This window comes from Gouania willdenowi, chromosome 8, assembly GCF_900634775.1.
Source record: "Gouania willdenowi chromosome 8, fGouWil2.1, whole genome shotgun sequence".
Taxonomy (NCBI): Eukaryota; Metazoa; Chordata; class Actinopteri; order Blenniiformes; family Gobiesocidae; genus Gouania; species Gouania willdenowi.
Window position 1 is genome coordinate 23,528,349 of NC_041051.1, and position 24,882 is coordinate 23,553,230.

At 37.7% G+C, this 24,882-nt stretch overlaps 2 protein-coding genes across 2 annotated transcripts; both read right to left on the bottom strand.

The window, feature by feature from the left end:
* Positions 1–1,889: 1,889 nt before the first annotated feature.
* On the bottom strand, positions 1,890–9,613 carry prrg2 (proline rich Gla (G-carboxyglutamic acid) 2). The gene is made up of 7 exons (XM_028455240.1): positions 9,444–9,613; positions 9,268–9,364; positions 8,116–8,288; positions 7,991–8,024; positions 6,245–6,377; positions 4,960–5,103; positions 1,890–2,330 (listed from the first exon to the last, which is right to left on the bottom strand). Exons 1-7 carry the CDS (start codon positions 9,468–9,470, stop codon positions 2,288–2,290), a joined length of 651 nt encoding a protein of 216 aa, XP_028311041.1. The 5' UTR covers positions 9,471–9,613; the 3' UTR covers positions 1,890–2,287.
* Positions 9,614–12,788: 3,175 nt separating this feature from the next.
* On the bottom strand, positions 12,789–24,240 carry rras (RAS related). Its single transcript, XM_028455816.1, has 7 exons — positions 24,102–24,240; positions 23,834–23,985; positions 22,249–22,336; positions 18,596–18,698; positions 17,357–17,465; positions 16,465–16,583; positions 12,789–15,093 (listed from the first exon to the last, which is right to left on the bottom strand). The coding sequence occupies exons 2-7, from the start codon at positions 23,918–23,920 to the stop codon at positions 15,006–15,008; spliced, it is 594 nt and encodes a 197-aa protein (XP_028311617.1). The 5' UTR covers positions 23,921–23,985; positions 24,102–24,240; the 3' UTR covers positions 12,789–15,005.
* Positions 24,241–24,882: the final 642 nt, after the last annotated feature.

Sequence of the window (24,882 nt, forward strand, 5' to 3'; positions counted from 1 at the left end):
GTAACCCTAATTTACGTTATACGGACTAACTAACCCTAACCCTAAACTACGTTACTGACTAACTAACCCTAACCCTAATCATAACCCTAGCCCACGTTATGGACTAACTAACCCTAAAACAGCATCGGGGGTTTTTCGTACGGCTACCCACTCTGTAATTTTAAACTCAGCTACACAAATACTAACAAGAACGATAAGAGAACTCAGCCAAATAAACAAATTAAATAATTAATTAATAATTAATAAGCCTTTTCACACTTGGAAATCTTGCTTTCGTTCAGTTCTCACACGGGAGTTCAAATTAAGAGGGTTAAACTTGCCTTGGCTAACAACGAGTCTGACAGACATTTAGATTATTTTTCACCGTGAGAGCATTGATTCCTTGAAAGATTTTTTGCGAAAACGTGGTATCGGTCTCCAAGGGAGAAATGCAGAGTTAGCTGCTAAAGCTAATGCTGCACTCGAGCTGAAAATTTAGGTTTTTCCTGGTTTTTAAACAGTGACCAATCAGCTGATCAGTGCGATTTCACTTATCGGCATCTTTAGAGGAAACATCTTGGGAGAAGGAGTGTAGAAACAGAGGAGGTCTTTTGCTTTGATACTACTTCTCTCATCGGATTTACAAAAGTAATCGGATATGTGCATCATTCCCGGATAGAGTCCAAATTCTGCCTTCTGGAGACCCAAGTAGTCTGTGTTTTCGTGCACCAGGTGTAACCTGTGTGAAAGCGAGAGGACTGCCTCGCTTCGATACTGCTGCAGCTGCTCCCATCATTTTTTAAAAAGTCCTAGTATCGGCTGAAAGTAGCTTTCGCAAAAAACCCTGGTCCCCCCTCGAGTTCGAATATGTACACTATTAAAGGTGCAGTCCGCAACTCTCAGATCCTTCTCTCTCCCTCCCCACTGCTCTCTTGCCCTGCCTCCAAACTTTCCAACATCCCTCCCCCAGAGGAGCTAACAGGCTAATGTTAGCCTGACCGCAACATCACAGTAATATAACATGCTCTGTTAAAAGCATATTACTGCACCGCTTCTCTCTCTCAACGTGCACACACCTCAGCAGCAGCAGCAACAATACAGTGTCACTTACAGCAGCCCAAACGGAGGCTGCTGCGTGCACACAAACAACACATACACCACAGAGTTCTAGTGTAACAATCACACATAATTTAAATCAAGCAGCAGTAATTACCTTTCGAGCAGAAAAGTCACCAATTCCATCTTCTAGTCCTCCAGACCATACACTGTAAAAAAGACGGAGCTCTAGCTCCGGGAAAGGGGCGGGGACTGTGAGCAACAGCTGTCAGACAGTCCATCAAACACAATCCTGGCTCTGATTGGTTCTTTTTGCTCAGTTGTGGTGCATTCTGGCAATCTGCCAGAGGCTGCAGGAGCAGCAGGAGGAACTCAATGAGTGTTATTTTTTCACACAAACTACTAGTTTGATGTAAAGCTAGTGACAGCTTTAGCAAATATGACAAAAAGTCACTTTTATAAGAGTTGCATACTGCACCTTTAAAACACTAAAGATCTCTGGAATAAAATTACTAACGCTGTTAGGTTGGAAATATCAACAGAATGAATGAGCTTGTTTACGTTTATATCCCACTCGACCTATGACCCCCCAGGTCGTGCATGTGCAGTTCCAGTGAAAATATGATCTCCTGAAGGCGGAGGTGAAAAAGTCACTGATGTGTGTCTGGAGGAGAAGGAGGATGTCCATTAAACATCCCAAACAGTTTCTTCCACCTTAAGTCACTTCAGCGCTTCTTTTATAGCTTTTAAATGATTTTGGAGCTCATCTCCAATATGAAGGCTTGTTGTTCACTCAGCGTTTCTCCTTCAGATCCAAAGTCCTGACACTCAAAGAGAACACACTGACAAACACCTGCTTGTAGTGCCTTTTATTGTTGCAACTGGGAATATTTGAAGTCATACACATGCATGTCACATTAAAAACACTAGCACCTAAAAATATTACGTAGCATCAGAGTAACAAGCAGAACATAGATTGAAGCTGACATGATGATGTCAGAGTTTACCCAGTGTGAGTGCTGAAAAGGCACACAGGCCTGATGAAAGCACTTGTTACCTCATTCACTCATTTGTGCTGATTGATGTATGTTTCATGCACAACGTTTGAGCGTAACGCACGATCACCACCGTGCATTTATTCCACTTCCTGTTCTGTGTGCGACTGTGCGTGTTGCACTCACAAATACAATGTGTCCTACAAAACATGTGACCCAGCTTCCATCTCCATCCATCACACAGGATGAGGATTCCATCATTCCTCATCACCAGGATCAGCAGGCTCCGATGGCGCCCCCCTGTGGTCAAATACAGTACACAATCTCAGAAAAGGTTTCCCTTGAAGTTTTCTCACTAGGTTTGGGAGATGCTCAATGTATGGAAGCTTGTTACCGCCACTAAAAAAATAAATGAAAATCACCACGGGAAGTCATATTTATGAGTTGGTAAAGTCATAATTATGAGCATTTGCTGCAGTCTACCGACACTGAATGTTACCTTAATTACACTTTGAATAACAGTTCATTCAAAACACAACTTTTTTTTGACTTTTTATTCAGTTCTTAGAATTTAATGGTTCTGTCGCAGTTTCTTTGAAGCTTGTAAAAAATATTTCTCATAATTATGATAAGTCATATCTCATAAATATGACTTTCTTTATCATAATTATGATTTTTCATTCTCATAATTAGGAATTTACTAGTTCATAATCATGACTTTCCATAGTGATATTTTATTCTTTTAGAAACGGAAACGGGATTCCGTATTAATGTCACAAAGAGACGAGCGCGTCATATTTGTGCACGTTACTTACGTTACTTCCACTAAAAGCTCATCAATTTATTATTTTGTTGAATCATTTTCCAGATGGGACTGTTTAAAGACTGTTTCTCTAACTGCAGACACCAAAGTTAAATATGATCAACTTCTTTAGTAACACAATGTAACATAGGCCTGTGAGTCAGCTGTAAAGCCAAGTATAAACTATTTCCAATCAGAGCTATAGCTTCATTTCTATATTAGATAAACTAAGATGTGAAATCTACGCCTGACATAAGGAACTAGCAGCCCACGGTCAATATTTGTGTAACCCATAAAACAAACAAAATTATTCTATTTTCATTTTACTTTTTGAACACGTGCAAAAAGTTAAACTTAATGTCCTAAACGCACAAGATGTCTCCATAATCACAGTAAGAACAAAGTAAAAACACTTTTCTGCATCTGTCTACAAGACTCCAAATCCCACAATGCAATGCACCAAACTTTTTCAAGTTTAACTGAGAATTTGCAGTGGAGATCAAAACAAACTCTTGCGCAGCACTCTCAACTGTTTACGTCTTTTTTTAGAGCACAAAAAAAGGGGGAGGGGGGTAAAAAAAAATCCACACAATCTACAAAAACAGATTGTTGTGGTTTGTCTTATTTTTTTATATTTATATTGAGTTGAAAAAGCCAAACCCAGAGTAAGTATGTCAGTACGTCCAGAGTTAAAGTCATGCTTATTTTCACAAATGCAGGGTTTCCTTTTGTCTTTTTTTCCTCTCCAAAAATATTGTATCAATATCACGAGCCCATTATTGTCTATCGTACTATATGGTATCACCTCACTATTTACCATCTCCACCAGTAAACACAATGTGCTAAATGAATCACACTGGTTACCCCTAAAGCTGAACCTCCTTTGGTGGCTGGAATGTAATTCTTTGTGTCCAGTGGAGGTCGACTGATATATCGGGCCGATATAGGGACCTAATTTTTTTGGTTGATGGTCGATCTTGAATAGTTTTTTTTTACCGTCACCAACCCTCCCTAAGGAAGGGTAAGAAACACTTAATTATAGGGAAGATATAGAAGAGAGGGCAGTGTTACACCTAGGTGAGGGGGAAGGGAACAGGGAGGACAGGCTCAAGGAAGGAAATGAAAAGGATGGGGAAGAGTTGATTATTTTAAAGTGAGATTGTGATGTGATGTTGTAGTTGTGCATATGGTGACAAGTGTGAAGCTTAGATATAATGGTGGTGGCTGTGAACAGAGGGAAGAAGTGAGTGGTTATACCTAAAACAGGTATTTAGTTTAAATCAACTACTTGCACATTGTATCTTGTTGTCGTGCTTTAGTGCTACTTACCCATCCTGTACTTTTTGTTTTACTTGGTTGTATACGGGTATATTTAAAGTTCAATAAATGTTAAGAGTTCTATTGGTGTATTTCATTTAATTTCTAATACATACAATTATATCATATGAGTGTTTCAATTGTTTTCCATAATCAATGTGTTTAAAAAAAAAGTATATCTGTCTCAAATATCAGCTTTAGATATCGACCATGGGCTGAATTTCTTTTTTTTTTTTTTTTAAATCGGTATCTGCATCAGCCTTTGAAAATCCCATAACGGTCGACCTCTAATATCCAGTGTGCTTGTTTTTGATGTCCTCATCTTGTTTTTGCTCTAATACTTGTATTTTTTGTTACAGTAACAATTCATTGTCTTTGATTAAAATACTTGTTTGCGTTATTTGATTGTAATTATTGGAATTTTTCTGCATTTGCCCCTTTGTTAATATGTTCTTTCCTCTTGTCCGTTTGTCTTTTTGGTCAGGTCATCGTTGCAAATAAAAATTGGTCAAAAAAAAGGAAATAAAAAGTAGACAGAGAGGTGTTAAAGGACACACAGACCTTTATAATGCATGTTATCATATTTTTGACACTATTAATTTAGTAGCATGTACTGTGTTTGCCCTTTTTCATTTTTAATAAAGTTTTTTGTTTTTAAAGGCCTTTCACTCGTGCCCTGTAGATTATACACAGGTTTGTTTATTCATAACGTCAAATCTCCAGGCCTCCATAAATTAATGTGACTTTTCATTTATATCAGTTTCTTCTGTTCTAATTTTCTTTGACGTGTTATAGGACAAGCATCCTTACCCTGAATATGGAGGCGGGGGGGCGTCATGCTGCCCACTGCGGTTCAGAGCCTCACGGTAACTCGGCAGAGGTGGAGCGATGATCGCCGCCATCGGCACCGTCTCTGGAGCTGGACGCCCATCTGCTGCCAATCTCACCGGAACTCTGGAAAACATTTACATACTGTAAATGATGAAGTGACTGCTTTACTAAGATCAGTAAATCACAAGTGAATTAACTTTGTGTTTTAATGAAATTACTTAGTCATTCCGCTACACATCATTGATATGACCTGATAAACCTTTTTGGAATATTATGAACTCAGAGCAAACAAAATGTGAATAATAGACATGAGCAACTTTTATCACAGGGGGCGGGGCCACAAACATATGATTGTATCTGATCTGAGGGTCACATGATCAATATTAGTGTCAGCCTTAGAATAATGACCAATCAGAGCATTAACACATGTAAACAACAAGGACTTAATTTTTTGTTTGCAAATTTGTGTATTTTTGTTGTCTTTTTTACTGTTTATTTTTGACGGTTTTTACTAAATGTGTATTCTTGACAGTTTTGTGTGTTTTTTTAATTTCTGTTGTCCCTAATGTTAATTTCTGTAATTGCATATTTTTTCTGAGTCATTTTGTGTTTTTTTTTTGCAGTATTGTGTATTTTCGTTGACCTTTTCTGTATTTTTCGAGTCATATTGTGTGTTCACACTGTGCGTCATTTTGTGCATTCACCATTTGCCCATGTCTGTTGTAAATTATCCTGCACATACTGTGACGGTGCTTCATGCCACCATAATGGAAAACAGACAGCACAGAGGATCCATATGAACACATGCTGTTTCATTTAAACTATAATACAATAAATAGGGCTTTTAGAAAGGTAAAAAGCCCTAATCAGATCACTTTCATAATAAACTATAGAGGCAATAAATAAATAAATGACTGTAAGAAGTAATGTTATTGATAATGAAACTAAGAAAGCAGCTTTATTTTTAATTATTAGGCTAAAGGAAGCATATGTGACATGCAGGCTGTCTCATCTCTAATTTTCAGACCCACTTGCCGGTGCCTATCTCCGGCTCACACTGGGCGCAGGCTGTGTGCCCCTTAAAGGCCGTAGGGTACTATGCATTCAAAACATCTGCATATGGCAAGAAACGGCACCTTTTAGTGCTGTTGATTAGGACCTGCATACAAGCAGACATCCTGTAACTGTCGCACTGATTCGACACGGGCTGGAAACCAGTGAGTTGGGGAACCCCATCTGACTTTACATGGACAACAGTACTCACTGGCCTGATCTTCGTGCACTCTTATTCTTGGCTTTGTAGCAGTAGATTCCCAAAACAGTGGCTATTACAGCACAGACTAGTAAAGCCAAGATTCCTGCCACCAGGCCAGACACATCCACTCTGGGAGCGTTTGCTTCAAAGACGAACACAGAGAAGACAAATCATTTAAAGTCAGAGCTGTTCAATTCACTTTAGTTCAGGAGCCAAACATGGAGCAGCTTTATTACATGTGGACTGCAGATTTGAAACAGGAAAACCAGGAATTTTAACCATATTTATTCCAATGTTCGTGATCGCAGAAAATGTACGGAAAAAACGAAATTCACGTTCTGATACTGAAAAAATCAATCGAACACGGAAATGATGTCTAACCCATTTTTTTACTCTCTATTAAAAATCAGTCCCCAACATGACACGGAAAGGTCTCACATGCATATCTTAGGACAAAATCACGCATTCACATGCTATTTTTCACTAGAAAACAGGTGATTGACTGTCGAGCAAGTGCGACAAATGAACAAATACGTCCAATTCCACCCATAATAATCTGGTTCAAAATGTTGTGCTATGGTTCGACTAGTGATCGTGTTATCCTGAGACTGAAAATTAATGCAGAGCTTCATCTGAAGTGTGTTGGTTCAGATTATTATGATTGCATTCAAATGTGAAAAGGCTCTGGTACAAAAACAGTGTATTAGCTGAACTGGTGATTAGTTTACCTGGTGACACGTCACAGCAGAAGCGCGGGGGTTTGTGCAAAACGTAAGCGTAATTCTCTGGTTGGAGGTAAATAAAGGTTTCACAAATATGGTTTTGGGACCATATCACACAATTCCATGGGATTTTTCCTGTTAAACGGGTGGCTGAGGGTTAGCAGTGCAGGCTAATGTCGCTCTAGCAACGTAATCTTGCATGATGTCAGCGTAACCATCCTGTTTGTGTAAATCATCTGAAGCTTATAAAATGTTAAATTAATAACAGTAGATGCTTATTGGCCATATTTAGCAGGTTTGGTACGATTTCAGCAAGTTTAATAACCAGTAAAGTATCGAAACGGAAAAGTGTAACGTGATGCAGAAATCCCGAAATGGAATTTGGGAAATTTTGAAATTGTAATTTTCACTTTCATGTATAACTGATCTATACAGTATACTAAGACATCAACAATATGCAAGCAATAAATGACAGATATTAGTTCCTGTAGGATCTCCATTTAAAAAAAAATCCTTGATTTTGTGTAACCTTAAGGAATTTAGTGGGATTGTTCTAAGAAGACCAGATACTTCTTTCATCGTCTTTAGAAAATTAAATAAAATCTCTGCCATCATGTGATGTAAACGTGGGAAAACTGTGAGTCTTGCAAATATTGTAGAGTTTCATTGAAACTGTATTTGGAGGACCAAGTGAATTAGTGATTTACACAATGACTCCTGTTTTCTTTGTTATTTTTACTTTTTATTATTTCCAAAGGGTCAGATTACATTAATACACATTATTTTTATGAGTTTGTACATCAGTTTGTGTGCTACATATGCACAGTGCTGTGGTAAAGCACAATCAACTGAGATAACAGTGAGAATAAAAGCAGATGTGCTACAATATTAGCACCAATAACGTGTTTGGTTACTATCGCTCCAAAACAGAAACTAAATACTGAACAGATTTAAACACATTATACAAACTCTTGTTAAACAGTTATTTAGCCATGTAAAAGCAAGAAAATAACATTTAAAAAAAAGTTTTTACCTTGATTGTTGAGATACTCATCCCAGAAAAGTTGCTGGGAAAAAAAGAAAAAGAATGAATAATGAATAAATATCTATGAAGCTGAAAGCTGCACCATGCTTCTAAATGCTGAGGTGAGACATTACCGTCTGAATGTCGTCTTCAAACACTTCTCTGGCCTCCTCAAAGCTGCACTGCTCCTCGTTGCACTCCCTCTCTAAGTCGTCTGGCACCACCAGCTCAAAGTCCCAGCTGTTGTAAAGCAGTGTGCGAGACAGGAAGGATGCTGCTGCTCGCCCGTCCACCAGCACCGGGCCTCCTGCAGAGAGAACACCATCATCAGCAGGGATCAATGATCCTCAGTAAAGTACCACATCGTTTTAGGACCGCAGTGCCCAAAATGCTGACTTAGAGAATAAATGTCATCATTTTATGGGGATAAAGTCCTCATTTTGCAAAAATAAAGTCAGAATTTTACAAGAATGAGGTCATAATTTCATGAGGATGAAATCATAACAATAAGAAGAATAAGGTGATATTGTCAATAGAGTGAAGTCATGCATTTACAATAATATAGTCATAATTTTACAAGAATAAAGTCAGAATTTTATAAGAACAAGGTCAGAATTTTATGAGAATAAAGTGACCATTTAATGAAATTAAGGTCATAAATTTACAAGCATAAAGGAATAATTTTATGAGAATAAGGTCACCATTTTCTGAGAATAAAATCATAATTTTATGAGAATAAAAGCATAAACTTATGAGAATTATGTCAGTTTTATGAAAATAAAGTTACAATTTTATGAGAATAATGTCAACCTTTAGGGAATAAAGCCAAAGTTTTATGAGAATAAAGTAACAATGTTACAAGAACACTAACAGTACAAATTTTATGAGAAGAAAAGCACAATTTTATGAGAATAAAAGCATAATCTTACGAGAATTCGGTCATAATTTCATAAGAAGAGAAGCACAATTTTATGAGAATAAAGGCAAATTCTTATGAGAAAAGGGTCATTATCTTTTGAGAATAAAGTCATAGTTTGAGAAATAGGTCATTTTATGAGGAGAAAAATCCTAACTTTATTGATATAATAGTTTTTTGAGAATAAAGTCATCATTTTACAAGAATAAAGTCAGATTTATGAGAATGAAACCCTAACCCAATACTGAGGTGGTTTATTTGTATTATATGATCTAAAGAAAGTGTATGGACTGCAAAGCAGAGCAAACATGTGGTGCGTCTGTGAAAGGACAGACAGACAGACAGACAGACAGACAGAGGTGTGGTTTACCTGCTGAGTGTCTGTAGGCGACGGAGCAGTGGGCGACCTGCAGGAAGGACAGCAGAGGAACCCACAGCACTGAGGCGACTGCGACCGAAGCCAAACACTGCAGAGGAGGAGGAGGACAAAACAGAGCCTCAGGATAAACGTTCCACACTTCCTGTCTGAGTGTGACGTGAACTCACCTGTCCAACTGTAGGAATTTGCTCCATTGGTTCGACCCTGGTCAACCAACAGGGCCCTGTTCTCCTTCACACCTTCACATTGATGTGCTTTCACTTCAAATGCCACTTCCTGGTGTTTGGAAGTGTCGAGTTGGATTGTTGTGTTGTTTTTCTCGTCTCGTCACGAACCAGTTGAACCACATACCAGCCGAAGGGAGGAACCTCAAACCAGTCTGAGTAGTTGCTAATGAAACCACTCATAGAAAACACACGGCCGGCCTTTCATCTGTCCACAAGCAGTTTGGATCTGATGTAATGAAATGTTGACATAGAAACTACACTGAAGCTTCTTTTAGAATCAAAACAACTTATTTTCCATTTGAAGAGAACAGGTGGAATGTATAGGATCAACATGGTCAGCAAAAACATTCCACATAGAACCAAGATCCAAAGAGTGACCTGTACAGAGCAGTAGAACGCTCACACTGAATGAGCAGATCTCACAGTTTGTCAGACAGGGACATAGAACACATAGAACATGTAATAAACCATGAACATTTCACGTGTTTACTGCTGGATATTTGCACAGATCCGTCAGTAAATAAAGGGCTGCACGTGCATCACTGTACAAACTGCATTCATCTTAGTGACATAAAGTACAGAGTCTATGTAGGACTAAAAACCTGAGCCACATATTCCACGTTCTCCAACAAAAAACAGAGATTAGCCTCTCTGCTAACATGCTTGTTGCCTTCAGTATAAGAAAAACATTGATGTACAGTGTTCCTACAGTACACACAGGGGGACAGAGTTCCAGTTTATCAGATAAAGACATAAATCAATAAATCAAAGATCAATCGCTCAACGAACAAATGAAAAAAGTAGACATTTCCGATCCAAAGTTTGTCTCCACTATATAACACTCTCTTACTGTTGGAAAAGTTTGGTGCATTGCATTGTGGGATGTGGAGTCTTGTAGACGAATGGATAGACGTCTTTTTACTTCATTCTGTTACAATTTTGAGAGACTCTCACATGCAGTACCTGAGATTGCACACAGAGAAACATCGCCAGAGGTTTTGCTTTGCTGAATCAATCAATCAGAAAATTAATCAACAACAATATCAAGTCAATAGGAGAACAGGCACTCATCTAAAACACTGCTGTGGGCCTCAGGGTCAGCTCACTCCCTGGTCTCATCAAAGATAAAGACATACACAAATTATATAGATCAAAGCATAGATATCAAAAGTTTATATCTAACAGTATTCCTTTAATTAGAAGATGTTTTATATTTAGAAATCATTTACTGTTGATTTGAAGCAATACAAATTATGTTCAAGATTATTGATTTATTCATTATTATCGTTTAGGGGTCTATTGTGTCTGCTTTATTTGATTTATTAGGTATATGTACTGGATATGAGTTGTTTAATGTGTATTGAGTTCAGTAAAAATAGAATTATTCCTATTTGTTCACAATTTGGATTTTGTGCATTTGGCCCCAACTGTCTTTTGTAGTGCTTATCTTACCGTCTGGTGATTATATCTGTTTTGTCTCATCGCTTGCTTACGCACTTGCTTGTGTTATTGTTCGATTTAGATGACGTGAAATCAGATGTTCTGAAACTCTTTGGTCCAAAACATAAGCTGACCTGAATAATGTTATGGGTAAAAAGGAGCTATTGGACATTTAATCATAGTATATTAAAAAAAAACATGAATAACAATCCATATTTACTGTAAGTTCTTGTGTTTGCTCCAAAAACTCTGACAAAGTGACTTCCTAACACATTTCTGATGCGTTCACTGAAGGTTGCAGCAAAACAAAAGAGGAAGTTTATTTTGGGAATACTGGAAACAAACTCGAACAAAAAATGGAGTCAACCAATCACTGTCCTCCTTGTCTGGAGAAGAAACACAAGAAATCACAGTAAGAATGAAGAAAAAAAAAAAAAACACTTCTATGACTCCGTCTCCAGGACTCCACATCCCACAATACAATGCACCAAACTTTTCCAACATCCAAATCTGCTTTTTTCCAAATATTGTCAGTTATCTGGATCAATGATCCTGATCACATTACCATGATCATTCACACTTTAAAGGATTGGAACACATTCATATCCCCATTAATAACCATACAATAAATCACAATGAATGGACACGCCAACATTTTTTTTGAAAAAAATCACAATGAAATGCGTAATCTGGACCAGATCCAGATGAAACTTGATGAACCAACCCGATATAATTGAGTGAAATTTCAGTCAATGACAAACTGCTTGGGTCTGGATCCCCTCCAAAATCTAATGGAATCTTCCACGGTCTGAGGTTAATCTTTGGTGAACATTTTGTCAAAATCTGTGAATTAATTTGATGTAATCCTGCTAACAGACAAACAAACAAAGGGATAATTTAGACTTAGAAAGATAAAGACAAACAGGCCAAATGTTTAAAACATTCTTTTAATGAAATACAAAAGTAATGGAGTATTTCTGTTACATATTTGCATGTGCGAATTACAACGACACAAACATTTCAAAATACATAATTATAAAAGTGAGGCAGAGAGAATAAAGTGTTACATAAACCTTTTCAGTCGGTTTTGGACTGAGCAGAGTTAAAAAAAACAAAAAACAAAAACAAAAAAGTACCTTATATAATATATAGGTTGGTTGGACAGTGAATGTACACAGAAGCAGTTTGGGAGACGTCAGGAAATGTTAGCATTAAGATCCACCCGAAGCTTCTCAAACATGAATAAATGATTAATTGATCATTAAAAAACTGTTATTTTGTTATAACAATTTATAACTCATTACCTACTAACAACTGCTCTGTAAAGTTTGAGTTATCTTACATGTTATTGGGACGTTATTTTAAATTTGCAACTATTCATCATTTACTAATTGTTAGTAAATGATGAATAGTAGCAACTTTAGAATAACATCCCACTAATGTATATAAAGTTTTAAACTGTTACTTAACAAGTCATTGGTAAGTAGTTAACTAATTTATAAAGGTGTAGTTATAAATCATTAACATACAGTTAACATGTAATTTATCAATTGTTGACTTACAGCTTGTAAGTTATTTATTCACTATATTATAAGGCACAGTTATAAATCCTTAACAAACTGTAGGCAAAAATTCAACAAGACATTTATAACTCATTAGCTAACAGTTTATTAATGATCTATTAACTATTTATAACGGATAGTTATTATAATGTGAACATCTGACATGCTGTGAATGATTGTGGAAACAAGCAGAGAGAGGAGGGACGTCATGGACATCATATGTGCAGACGCCTCGTCACCTGTGGAGAGGTGAGGCCAAGCAGGCAGGACCAATGTCGTCAAAGTAGAATTATTTACTCAATTAATGACGGTTCAATTTTTTTTTTTTTTTTTAAATGTTACATATTGCTATCACACAGATCTTTTTATCCATCAAAAACTAAATGTACTGAGTAGATCCCACAGAATCACCTTTCAAATGGGAAATAGGAATATTGACGAGTGAATTAACAGCTGACGTACTGTTATCATGTAACGCACATCTTACTAGTGAAATATATCATTTGAAACATAACATTGCATGTTCATTTTAGCAATAAACTGCTCCTGGTCTGAAAAACAGATCTAAGACTGTAGTAATTAATTAATACAATGTATAAAAAATTAATGTATTGGAAAAACTGGTAAATAGAATTTTAAAAACTACCTCATTAGTTGATTAATGGGATTTGTGAAAAAAATAAACATAAGATTCTTGTCTTGTTGATCTGAATAATTATGTTATGCCATATAGGTCTTAATGTGTGGAATTCTGGGGAAAAACAAACAAGCAGCCTAAAAAAGTTGTGTATTTTGCAAAAAAAAAGAACAATACAGATCATAAATCATTCAAGATATCTAGATCATACTAACCTGATTTTAATTAAAGCATAAATAACTCAGGTTTATGGATTCAAAACTTCTCAAATTGTGTATAAAGCTAAAAACAAAATACTGCCAAAAAAAACAATTTTGATTTTTTTCAAGCAGAGTAGGGAGGATGATTTGTGGGGGGAAAAAGAATATTCCGGACAACTTTGTGGGGTATCCCTTTGGAACAAGTTTGGATGAACCACGGCGAGGCTGCATAATGTCTCCCCAACCACGTTCCCGAGAACTCAGTCAAATGACTCGGTTCCACCGAGAGGCTTTGACATCCGCTCATAGAATATCCATGTCAAATTACAGCCTGATTCAACCAGCATTAACAGAGGAGTAGTCCTTTGAAAAATGTGGCGCATACGGAGTAATGGGCCCCATTCATATATTGGTACGTGTCAATGATTCAGGACCACCAACTGGCGCAATATTTGACTCACAAATAAATGAGAAAATTACTTTAATGGAAATTGCCAAAAAAGGGGGGTGGGCTCCTGGGGCCCTAATCAAATTGTGTGAGGCATAATCGTAATCTACGTTGAATTACCTTTAAAAAGACATATCACACGACTAAGTTCCCATAAATTTAGAAATGACTGGAAATGGGGGTGGCTCCGAGTGTCTTATCATATTCATTCATAGAGTATTCATACCAAACTGGATTCAAGTCTAACGAGAACTAACGGAGGAGTTGTCACTTGACAAATGGGGCCCCTTGATGCCCCGTGACACATATGGAGTAATGGGCCCCATTTATATATTGGTATGTGCCAATGATTCGGTACCACCAACTGTCGTAATATTTGACTCGCAAAAAAATGAGAAATCTATTTTCGTTTTTTTCTTTTGGGGCCAATCGGGCTCCGAGCATCGATGTGTACACACCCATAGATTATACCAACCAAATTTCAGCCTGATCAGTTCACGAATAACAGAGAAGTAGCAATTTTAACTAGTGTACACAAGAAGAAGAACAAAGTGAGTGGCGTTTTGAGTCCAGTAGCCCGGCCTAATGATGTATAAGAACAAAGACTAGAATCCTATGGGCAGGTGAACGCTTGAATTTAGATGTTTTACAAGTAGGTAGGCCCATGAATGCTGGTTTTTGTTTATAGATGTGTGTATTTATATATGTGTGTGTGTGTATACATGAATTTGCTCAAATGTCATTTCTTCTTTGTGAAATAGCAATGATTGCTTTATATTGTTTTTCAATGTGTGAGATAAATAAATCCAAATCCAATAATAAAAGCTATGATCTAAATAAAGATCTGAATATACCTAAATATTTCTTGTTTCTTCTTGTTTTTACTTACATCCGTCTGTCCTCAATGTGTCATGTCAATATATTTAGAAAAATCTGTGATTTATGAGCTCATTTATGGTGCATTCCTTCGTAGACTTAATGCACTACTAGAGCAATGAGGCGTCTACGTATATGATGTCTATGAGGGACATAGCTGGAATGTTGCATGGTTTACCTCTGCTGCCCCCTGCAGGAAGGCGTCTGAAAAGCTGCCTGTTTTTTATTGCTTGGTCTCTTGATAAATCAGCTGGTTCACGTCTTGTTTCAAACTCACTGACGACAGCCTGTTGATCCTGATTAAAACTCAGCCTAAGGCAAACGTAGAGAAACACTCGCTCAGAGGAGGACACAGGGACAGCCTCCACTCTGCTGTTTCCTTTTGTGGTGAGCAGCAGGAGGTGGACACTCCAGCGCCTGGAAACTCCTGGAAATGAAGACAAAGACACAAAAACAGAGATGATGAGTCACACATCCCATTTATCTCAGTCATCCGGAAAGAAACAAACTCCAGCTGTTTCTGAGGGATGGGTCCTCAAATTGCATTTAGTATGCGTCAATACACAACGGTTGGTCATTTGTTCTTAACAATGATTCAATGGCTCTATACGTAAAAATTGTGCTTAAAAAAATGAATAAATACATTTTTAATCATCTACAATGACTCCAAAACAAAAGTGATCGACTTCATAATTTACAATAGGTTTAGATGTACAAAAGTCTCTTCAGTGTTGGGGCCACATTTTAGGTGAAAGTTGTAAATCTATAGCTTATATTGTTGATTTTGTTGTGAATTTTCAAAATGCTAATCATTGGAGGTTTGCTATAAGGCCACCTTTAACACGATTGGTCAGTTTCTGTAGCTGAGACGATCTGACATGGAACTGGACTGGAGAGAAGGATTTCCTCAGAAGAAGGAGAAACAAGAAGTAAATGCATCTTAACTGGTTCTTTGGAACTTAGGCAGCCCATCCACTAACAAAAAGGACATAATAATGTAAAAACTGCATCAGGATCAATTTGACTTTTTATGATCTATACATTTCCACTACAGCTACTTTTTACTCACTTCTGCTTCATAGCAGCAAAGCCCAGGGTTTGATTTGCTCAAGACATTCCCAGTATCCCAACTTTATTTTTCATTCATTTATTACTTTATTGATTATTGATTCCCAACCATCAAAACCATGCTTGGTTGAGTCTTGGTCATGGATGGTTAAATTCAAAGCAATTGAAGTCAAAATGGTAATTCAATGACATAGTGTTCACTCTTGTGTCCTTTGGATTGTTCAGATTCCCTACAGCACGTGTCAAACTCAAGGCCCGGGGGCCAAATCTGGCCCTTTAGAGCATCAAATTCGGCTCGCTCAAGAAAGTAAAATTGATAGAAAAAATACTTTAAACATTTTGTAAATGACTAAGTAATTAAGTTGTAGATATCTCAGCTCATCCAAATTAAAAAATTAAATTAAAACTCACAATATTCGCAGAGCTTGGTTTTCACGTCCCATCTGTCTCAAATGATTGAAAGAACTAAATCTAAAATTTGGCAAATTTTCCTGAAATTATTCCATGAAATTTCCCTAAATTCCCAGAATCAGGGTAGTGAAGATCCTGCAGGTACTGATATACTCACATACTTCATAATTTTTATATCATATACAAGTGTGGCCAACCAGGGCATATTAATGTTGAATTTGCGTTTGACACCCCTGCCCTACAGTGTTTTTAGTCATCAGCACTAAAAACAGGGGTTTTTTTCTGTCATTCCAGACCAACATGTCAAAACGAGATGTACCTGATGATGAGTACGAGCTCCAGGAAGGCTTCGTCCACGTTGTAGCGGTTCTTGGCTGAAGCCTCCATGTAGTGGATCCTGTTCTCACTGGCAAACGCTTGAGCGTCTTCTCTGGTGATCTGCAGATGAGAGAAACACATGATGCTTCGAGGGAACAGGAGCCTTTTCTCCTCACTGCTTTGGTCCTCATTAACCCCCAATTCCAACGTATCCGAATGTGATCCAGCACAGCTACGTAACTGCTGCATTATGTCTGGGCCCTTCTATTTTTGCCAGACGCTGGAGCTGTGCTACAGCAATTTAACAAAGATAACAAAAATAACTCCAGAAAAATGTTTGTGCACTTCTCAATGTTCAAACTCTATCGAGGTATTGATACCCTGAAGACACACAGCAAACTTGGGTATCGTATCTTAAACGGTTTCTGAGAAAAAACGTCCCCTTTGAAGATACCTCGAAGAGTAAAAAAAACAAACAGAAAACGGGCAATAACTCCGGGAAAAATAATTGCGCACTTCTCATTTTCGAACTTTATCAGGGTATTGATACCCTGAAGCCACACGCCGAATTTGGTTATCGTATCTTAAACGGTTTCTGAGAAAAGCTGTATCCTTTGAAAATACCTCCAAAATAGTAAAAAAAAAAAAAAAAAAACGGAAAAAGAGCAATAACTCTAGGAAAAATAATTGCGCGCTTCTCATTTCCAAACTCCATCAAGGTATTGATACCCTGAAGCAACACACTGAATTTGGTTATTGCATCTTAAACGGTTATTTAGAAAAGCTGTCCCCTTTAACTCGGACGGACGGAGCTCAAACCTATATCCCCCTTCACACTTTGTGGCGGGGTATGGTAACAGCTGGTTCATGGTGAGGCTGAGGAGTAGACATACCACTCTCTGCTGTTCCAGGTCAGCCTTGTTACCAACCAGCACCATGGGGAAGTCGTCTCGGTCCTTCACTCGCAGAATCTGAGTGTGAAACTTTTGGACGTCATGGTAACTGTTGGAGGGAGAAAGAAAGGAAACGGCCTTAGGATGAATCAGTCTCTCCTTATGAACAAAATCTTCTCATGGTTTCAACATCAAACCAAGCAGGAGACATTTCTATTACCATAGAAACTATAATAATATATTGCAGATGAGACCAACCTGCTTTGCAGTGGAGAGTATTTAGAACAAACTTTTGGACACAAGGGCAGATGAATCAAAGAAATTGAAGAGTTGAGTCAATTAAAAGAAAAGTGACGATACACTTAAACTAAACTAAATTCATAATATTGTGAAATCAGACAAATAATTCACAAAAGAAACTAAAGACAGTGAATAAAATAACATTTCTCGGAGTCTTTATCGACAGTACATGAACAAAGTCAAGTATCTATTGTACTGTATGGTTCCCTTGTTCTGCATATGCAAGTGTGAGGGAACACCATTAAAACCTACAAAAGGACAATATTCAAAAGTGATAAAACTGTAAATAAAATCACGTAGAGAGAAGCATCAAACTCACTTATCAAACAAGTTTGGTTGACCTCAAAACAATTCAAATCATGCACAAAGCAAATCAGATTCAGTTACATAAGGACATCCAAAAGTGTTTCAAATAAGAGAAAAACAAACACAATGTGAGGGGAACACACACACATATTTGGATATTTTATTTGTTTGTTTATTTTTCTTTTCACCTGTTTGAATAAAAAGATAAACAAAACAAAATCAAACGTTCAGCGTTAGGGTGGCATAAATAAAGCTGAAAAATCCAAACATTGAGCAGTAAAAATAAAACATCCTCAATGTTTTATTGAGTGGAAAACGACGTACATGGCACTCAATTACCATTGGGAGTAAGTTAGACTTCAATGTCTTGCTCAAAGACACTACCACAACACACACAAATCTAACCACCAACCTTAGGATGAGAATACCACCGCTCTACCAGCTGATCCTCAGAAGACAAAGAACATACTTTATTAAAACTGTGGCTTCCAGAGGCAGAACTGATCAAAGTTAAAGCTGCTACTGCAAAGTCTTCAGTGTTGATACGAGTAGACCACGTCTTTTACGCTCAACTTTCTCACCTTCGTTTTGTTACAAACATTGAATATTTAGGGAGCACATACAGAGTCTTACCTGCCCTTGTCGTTGAGTGCAAACACCAGTAGGAATCCTTCTCCTGAACGCATGTACTGCTCTCTCATTGCTCCAAACTCCTCCTGTCCCGCTGTATCCAAGACTGACACACACACACACACACACACGCACACAGACAGACACACACACACGTTTGACATCTTTAAACAGCCCTGAGTGATCAGTGTGAACGGGCCACCGTGCATACACACATTTATGATTGATCAAACATTGATTCTACAGTGCATCAGGATGTTTGAGAGCAAACATTGATAACAAAAAAAAAAAAAAAAAAATCATACTTGTAAATTCTTACTAAATACATTTTCATTGTTCATTAAAAAAATACAAAATGTTTTGAGTCATTGTCAATGTTTGGAAAATACCAGAATTCTATCTCAAAAATGTAATTTTATAAAGATTTTTTAATTTCACTCTCATGGTAACAATTGAAGTCAGTGCAAAAATGTTATTTTCAAACTTCAGTTTTTCACTTATGAAACAAATAGATCATTGTTAAAAATGACCAAAATCTCCATTCTGCCATGCTGGACCAGTATCAGTCCACAGCCCGGGGGTTGGGGACCACTGGCATAGAGCATTGTCTCTTGTGCCAGAAATTGTGAGTTCAAGCCTCAACTGATGTTAAGTGACCATTTTTTCATCTTACTATACTCCACTTGTTGCCTATTTGCCAAAAATTGCCTGGCCCCGACCATTGCTGCGCAGCAGCTTTAATGCCTTAATCATTGTGACTTGGTTCCAACTTTATGACCAGTTAATAGAAAAGATAGTGTGTTTGACGGTGGTTGTGGTGCAGCTACATGTCCAGCTTTGTATTTCTCAAGCTTGGTCATGACTCATGCAGGCAGAGTGGGCGGAGCCTGGAGCAGGTGTGTGCCAGTGGAGACAGGTCACCAGTTACATGCTGAGTAAGGTCTGTGGTGCAATGGGCTTAACTAGTCACTGATGACAGCATGGACACCCTGATGGGAGTGAAGTGATCACTGGGAAACTCCCAGTGACACCAGTAAACAACACTGAGCTGTCCCAGTGCAGATAAAAACCTTCCATACAAACATAAAGGGGGAAAAATTAGACTTTTTTTTTGAAAACATGAATGAATCAGATCTTTAAAGTTAAAGGTTGTGTGATGATGATGATTAATTCCCATGGTGATGAAACACCAGTACGTGTTGGCCCAGTGCGAGCTCTGACAGGGACCAACAATCTGCTGTGGTGTCATGGTGCAGCACCAGCTTTCCTTCACACTAACCCTCACACGCCCTGTGGGCAGCTCTGATAGCAGTGACGTGCGCTTAGATACACGAGTGCTGAGGATAAACACATTCATGAACCCAATACAAGCTTAAAATCTATGTAATGTTCGTTCTTTGGTTATTCTGTTTCAAATCAAAATAACACATAAACGGGGTGGGTATTTTGTTTTAAACAAAAAAAAAAAAAACCAGACAAGCAGCTTTTTTCTGTTTTGATATTAAATCTTGCTCTGTTTGTGTGATATTTGGATATTTACAGGGAAACAAGGACGAGAGCTTCATGTTTGAAGTTCATCACACAGAGGGGACCCACAGATGGGGGGGGGGGACAAAAAAGGAGCAACACATAGGTCACAATACTGATGAAATGGTGAATTGAAGAGTCATTAATACATCATAACAAAAAATGGATGTTACAAAAAGCACACAGATATGTGATTAAAGGAACCAGACGTGGTGTAATGAATCTATTGATGCTCCTCGTTTCTTGTGATCAACTTTGACGTGCTTAAACTCTCGCTCTAATTTCCCTGTAAATATCCAAATGTCTCACAAACAGAACAAGATTTCACCATTAATATTTAAATTGTAAAACAGAAAAACTGCTTTTCTGTTTTACGTTAAACATTCGGATTCTGATTATATTTTGATTTTGACCTGTTGTGGAAAAACTGGACCTCTGATCAAATAAAAGTGAGTGGACGACAGTATGTCTTTGTGTGGATTTACTCAGGATCCTAAAGGAACATGTTTCACAGAGACAGAAGTGAACAAGAAAAAGAGGTTACATGTTTCTTTATGGACAGATACGATGGTTAGCCCACTCAGCAAAACATGACATCAGTGTCCTTGAAAAAGTACAGAAAGTCTTTAGACTTCTGTCTGCACCTGTGGAAGGGAGTGTGGCTAACAATGCTACAGAAGTCCACCAAAAAAGCTTTGAGTAACTGTGATATTTATAAAATCATCACAACAATCCTTAAGTTCAATATTTAGTGGTTTTAAAAGCTTTTAATCCATTCCATTTGTTTCAACAATAGCAAGAAAAACAAGATTTTTTATTACAAGGTCAAATTTCTTTATTTTATAACATTTTAATGTTCAGCTTTTTTGGGCTGATCTCTCGTTTATTCATTAAAAATGAACAATAATAGTGAATGATCTTATATTTGTATCAAGTTTGAGGTTTAAGATTCTTGTTTAGGCTCTAATGCAGTGTTTTTCAACCTTTTTGGAGCCAAGGTACATCTTTTCATTGAAAAAAATCCCAAGACACACCACCAAAAAATGAAACTTTGGAGCCCAACGTTCTTATCAAAGTGTCTGGAATAGAACTCCAATATACACAAGGAAAAAAGTTTTTATGATATTTCAAATTTGTTCTTTCGGAAAAAAAAAAATTGCAATTAACAATCTGCAGTCATTCTTAAAAGTGTTTTTAATAGGAATCAAATGAACAAAAAATCTATTGTGTTTTTTCACTTTTCTTTTTTCAAATAAAAAGTGCAATCAATAATCTTTATCTTATATTTATATAATACATATAATAATTATTATTATCATATATTAAATGTTGTTCTGCATTGTTAAACGTTAAGATCCAATGGCATACAGTATTTACACAATAAATAATCAGTTTTCAAAAATGTTTTTAGACCAACTAGGTGAAATTGAATAATTTCCCTCAACACACCTGATAATCTGTCACACACATTCATTAAATATAAATGAGTAACCAAACACGTATATTAGCGATATATTAGCTGACTGGCTGCTCCTTTAGTGTGTGTGACTTTCAATGGATTGGAACAGGAAATGCTTAAATTCAGCGTTACTGACCATAAAAATGTTGAAATTAGAAATTAGGGCTGGGCGATATGTCAAGATTAAATATATAGCAAGTTTTCTCTTTTGGTGCTATACAAAATTACAATATCATCTAAATATATGGTTTCGAGTGCATCCTAACCCAGATCTTCCCCTAAACAAGCCACACTACAGAACTCACTCACACGTACTGTCTCTGTAGGAGAAAAACATATTGTGCAACTCTTTGTTAATAAATTAGCTTGACTGGCCTATTCCGTCAGCAAATTTATCCCAGAATCGTCTTTCTGGTCAGACTTAATTTGAATTAAAACTACCAAGATCTCTATCGCATGTCGCCATTTTGAGAAAAAAAAAAAATGTTTGGTCCATATCGCCCTGCCGTAGTTAAAATCATACAGAAAACTATTTATAGAGCACTTAAGTGGACATACTAATTTTCTCTTATCGTTGTTCGTATTTTACATGCCATGATGACAGACAGGTGAGCCCCCCCCCCGCATGCCAGGCAGTGTGTGGGAGAACGTTAGCGTGCTGCAGCCTTACTGTCCAGACGGGTTTGCTTTCCATCCACAGTGCACGTCTTAGTGTAGGAGTCCTCGATGGTGGGGTCATAGTCTGACACAAAGTACGACTGTGGGAAACACACACACGTCACACATTTTAGAACAAAAAGACCAAACGTACGTCCAGCCCTCACTAACACAATAACTGAGGCTAGTCTTTCACAATAATGGCCACATTTACATGGGAGCTTTAATTCCTCTTTAAAGCAGAATAAAAGTGAATTCCTTTTTAAACTGACCACGTAAAAACACTTCATTCCTAATGCTAATTTAATTCCGAATTAAACTTAAATCCGAATAAGGTGGCTGGTTTATTTCGATTTCAATTCCCAATTAGATAATTCCTCTTTCTTGTAAACACTTATTTCCCCTTTAAGTTAATTCCGATCATTCTCGGCGTTGGTGACGACATGGTGACGGTCACCCAGACTCGGGCTGAGACTATCTATTTAAGGCCGTGGCTATCGATACGAAAACGTTTCAATAGACTGCCAGTCTATGCATACGCAGTGCCCCTCATTGGCCAGTTTAGGTCATGTGATAGGTGCGCCACATGACTTAAAGTTCCATCAGTTTTATTCTAGCTCATATGTATTTTTTGCAACCCCGCTAACCTTTTTATTTTAGCACTAAACCTAACCCTAACCTAGGTAAAACCCTAAAATGTTTATTTTTTTTGTATAAGTATTTTTAAAGGTGGAATTTGCCGTGTTAAAGATGTTAAAATGAAAAAATATGTATGACTAAAGTGGAATTTGAACCCACAACAGCAGAAGGAAGAACCCTTGAGTCAGGCACCTTAGACCACTCAGCCATCCTAGCACGGTGGTCACACAGGCACATTACGCTGATGTAAAAAATGTCTGGCAGTGACGGAACTGCGCATGCGGAATTATAGACACTTCGTTTATTTAATTGGAACATGCCGGCTTAATATGCATGCTTGATATGTTACAAACAATTAGCAATTAGCATGCGTTGACCAACATGATCATGTCTTATCAAAATCCAGTTATTTTTTGTAGCCCTTAAAAAACATTAACTCTCTTTGAGAGTAAAGACTGCAGACCCCTGCCCTAGGGGTACTTGAACACCTCTCAGGAGGGACACATAAATTTGTCAGTTGTTTTTTTAACATTATAGACTTTTTTTTTCTCGTCCATCAATAATACTTTGTGGCACAACTCTTTAGAATACACCAAAACATGAAGTTCAAATTCTAAAATGGGGAAAAACATCAGAAATAAATGAATAAAGAGGCCTAAATTCTAGGTTAATGTTGGACGAGACACGGGAAAGAGTTTAGACGAGCCTGCAGACACAAATAAATAATGTATAACATGAGCTAAGGGGTACTTGCGAATCTTACGATAAGAAATAAAAGCTAAGGGGTACATGGGGCAATAAAGTTTGGGAAACACTGATCTAAGGTCTATCTTTGGATTAAGTTTAGCCAAAATCTTAGTTTTTTTACTTATTTTATCAGTTTCACAGAGGTTGGTGAGTCCGGGTATACGGGGCCGGGTATGGCCCGCGGGCCTTGACTTTGACACCACTCTTCGTACCTGGATGAACTGGATGGTCAGCGCGCTCTTGCCCACGCCTCCTCCTCCCACCACCACCAGTTTGAATCGCTCCTCTTCTGCACTCATTCTGTCTGCTCCACTGGTTCCCACTGCAGCCAATCCCAGTCCAAAGTCCCGTCCTGTGGGGACTCCTTCCAACGGTGAGTGGGTGGAATGTTAGACAAAGTTTCCAGTGATGGCGGGCGCCTTTCGTCCCCACCTCCTCAAACTGAAACTAGTTCCATGGAGCCCGCCCTCAGAGCCTCACCTGGGAGCCGAAGTGTCCGACCGATACCTCCTGCTGAGGCGCGCTGTGGGCGCAGGAGTTTCGGGCTCGTTCTGCGGGAAGCGACGGTTCTTCAGTGGAGCAGCAGCAGCTTTGAAGCACAAGCACCACCTCCTTATTTGGTCAATAGGACTTTATTCTGACATCACTTCATCTGGCGGAAGCGCGGCGACGCGCGTGGGTGGACTTTAAAGAAAAAAATAGAAACCTTCTGACTCCATGGATAAAGGGGGGGGGGGGGGGGGGAACTGACTTGTGTCTCCATGCTTAAAGTTTTTTCTTTGGAAAAAAAAAAACACACTAAAAGGCCTTCTGCTGCAATGTGTAAAGTGAGTTTTGTGTGTGTGTGTGTGTGTGTGTGTGTGTGTGTGTGTTTTCTAAAAAAAAAAAAACCCAAGTCAAACGTAAAAAAACAACTTCAGGCTTTAGTTATAAAGTGTAAAAAAAAAATTTCTGACTCCATGTTTTAAAGTGTTATTTAAAAAAAAAAAAAAACGTTCTACTTCCGTATGTAAAGTTTAAAAAAAAAAAGAAAGAAACCACTGAAAAACCTTGTTTCCATGTATAAAATTCGGACTCCATCAATAAAGTGTAACATAAAAAAAAGAAACTTCTGACTCCAGTTATAAAGTGTTTTAAACACACACAAAAAACGTCTGCTTCCATTTACAGTTTTGTGTTTTTGTTTTTTTTAACTGCTTCCATGTGTATAAAAAACTTCTGACTACATGTATAAAGTTTTTTTTCTTCTTGCAAAAAACCT

Excerpts from the sequence above, each read along its gene's own strand:
- rras (XM_028455816.1), bottom strand. The coding sequence starts at position 23,920 with ATGAGTGCAGAAGAGGAGCGATTCAAACTGGTGGTGGTGGGAGGAGGA. Across the intron at positions 17,466-18,595 it reads GCACTCAACGACAAGGGCAG|TTACCATGACGTCCAAAAGT; the intron begins GTAAGACTCTGT and ends TCCCTCCAACAG. Across the intron at positions 16,584-17,356 it reads ACCTGGAACAGCAGAGAGTG|ATCACCAGAGAAGACGCTCA; the intron begins GTATGTCTACTC and ends TCTCATCTGCAG.
- prrg2 (XM_028455240.1), bottom strand. The coding sequence starts at position 9,470 with ATGGAGCAAATTCCTACAGTTGGACAG. Across the intron at positions 8,289-9,267 it reads CGCCTACAGACACTCAGCAG|GAGGCCCGGTGCTGGTGGAC; the intron begins GTAAACCACACC and ends TTCTCTCTGCAG. Across the intron at positions 8,025-8,115 it reads TTGAAGACGACATTCAGACG|CAACTTTTCTGGGATGAGTA; the intron begins GTAATGTCTCAC and ends TTTTTTTCCCAG.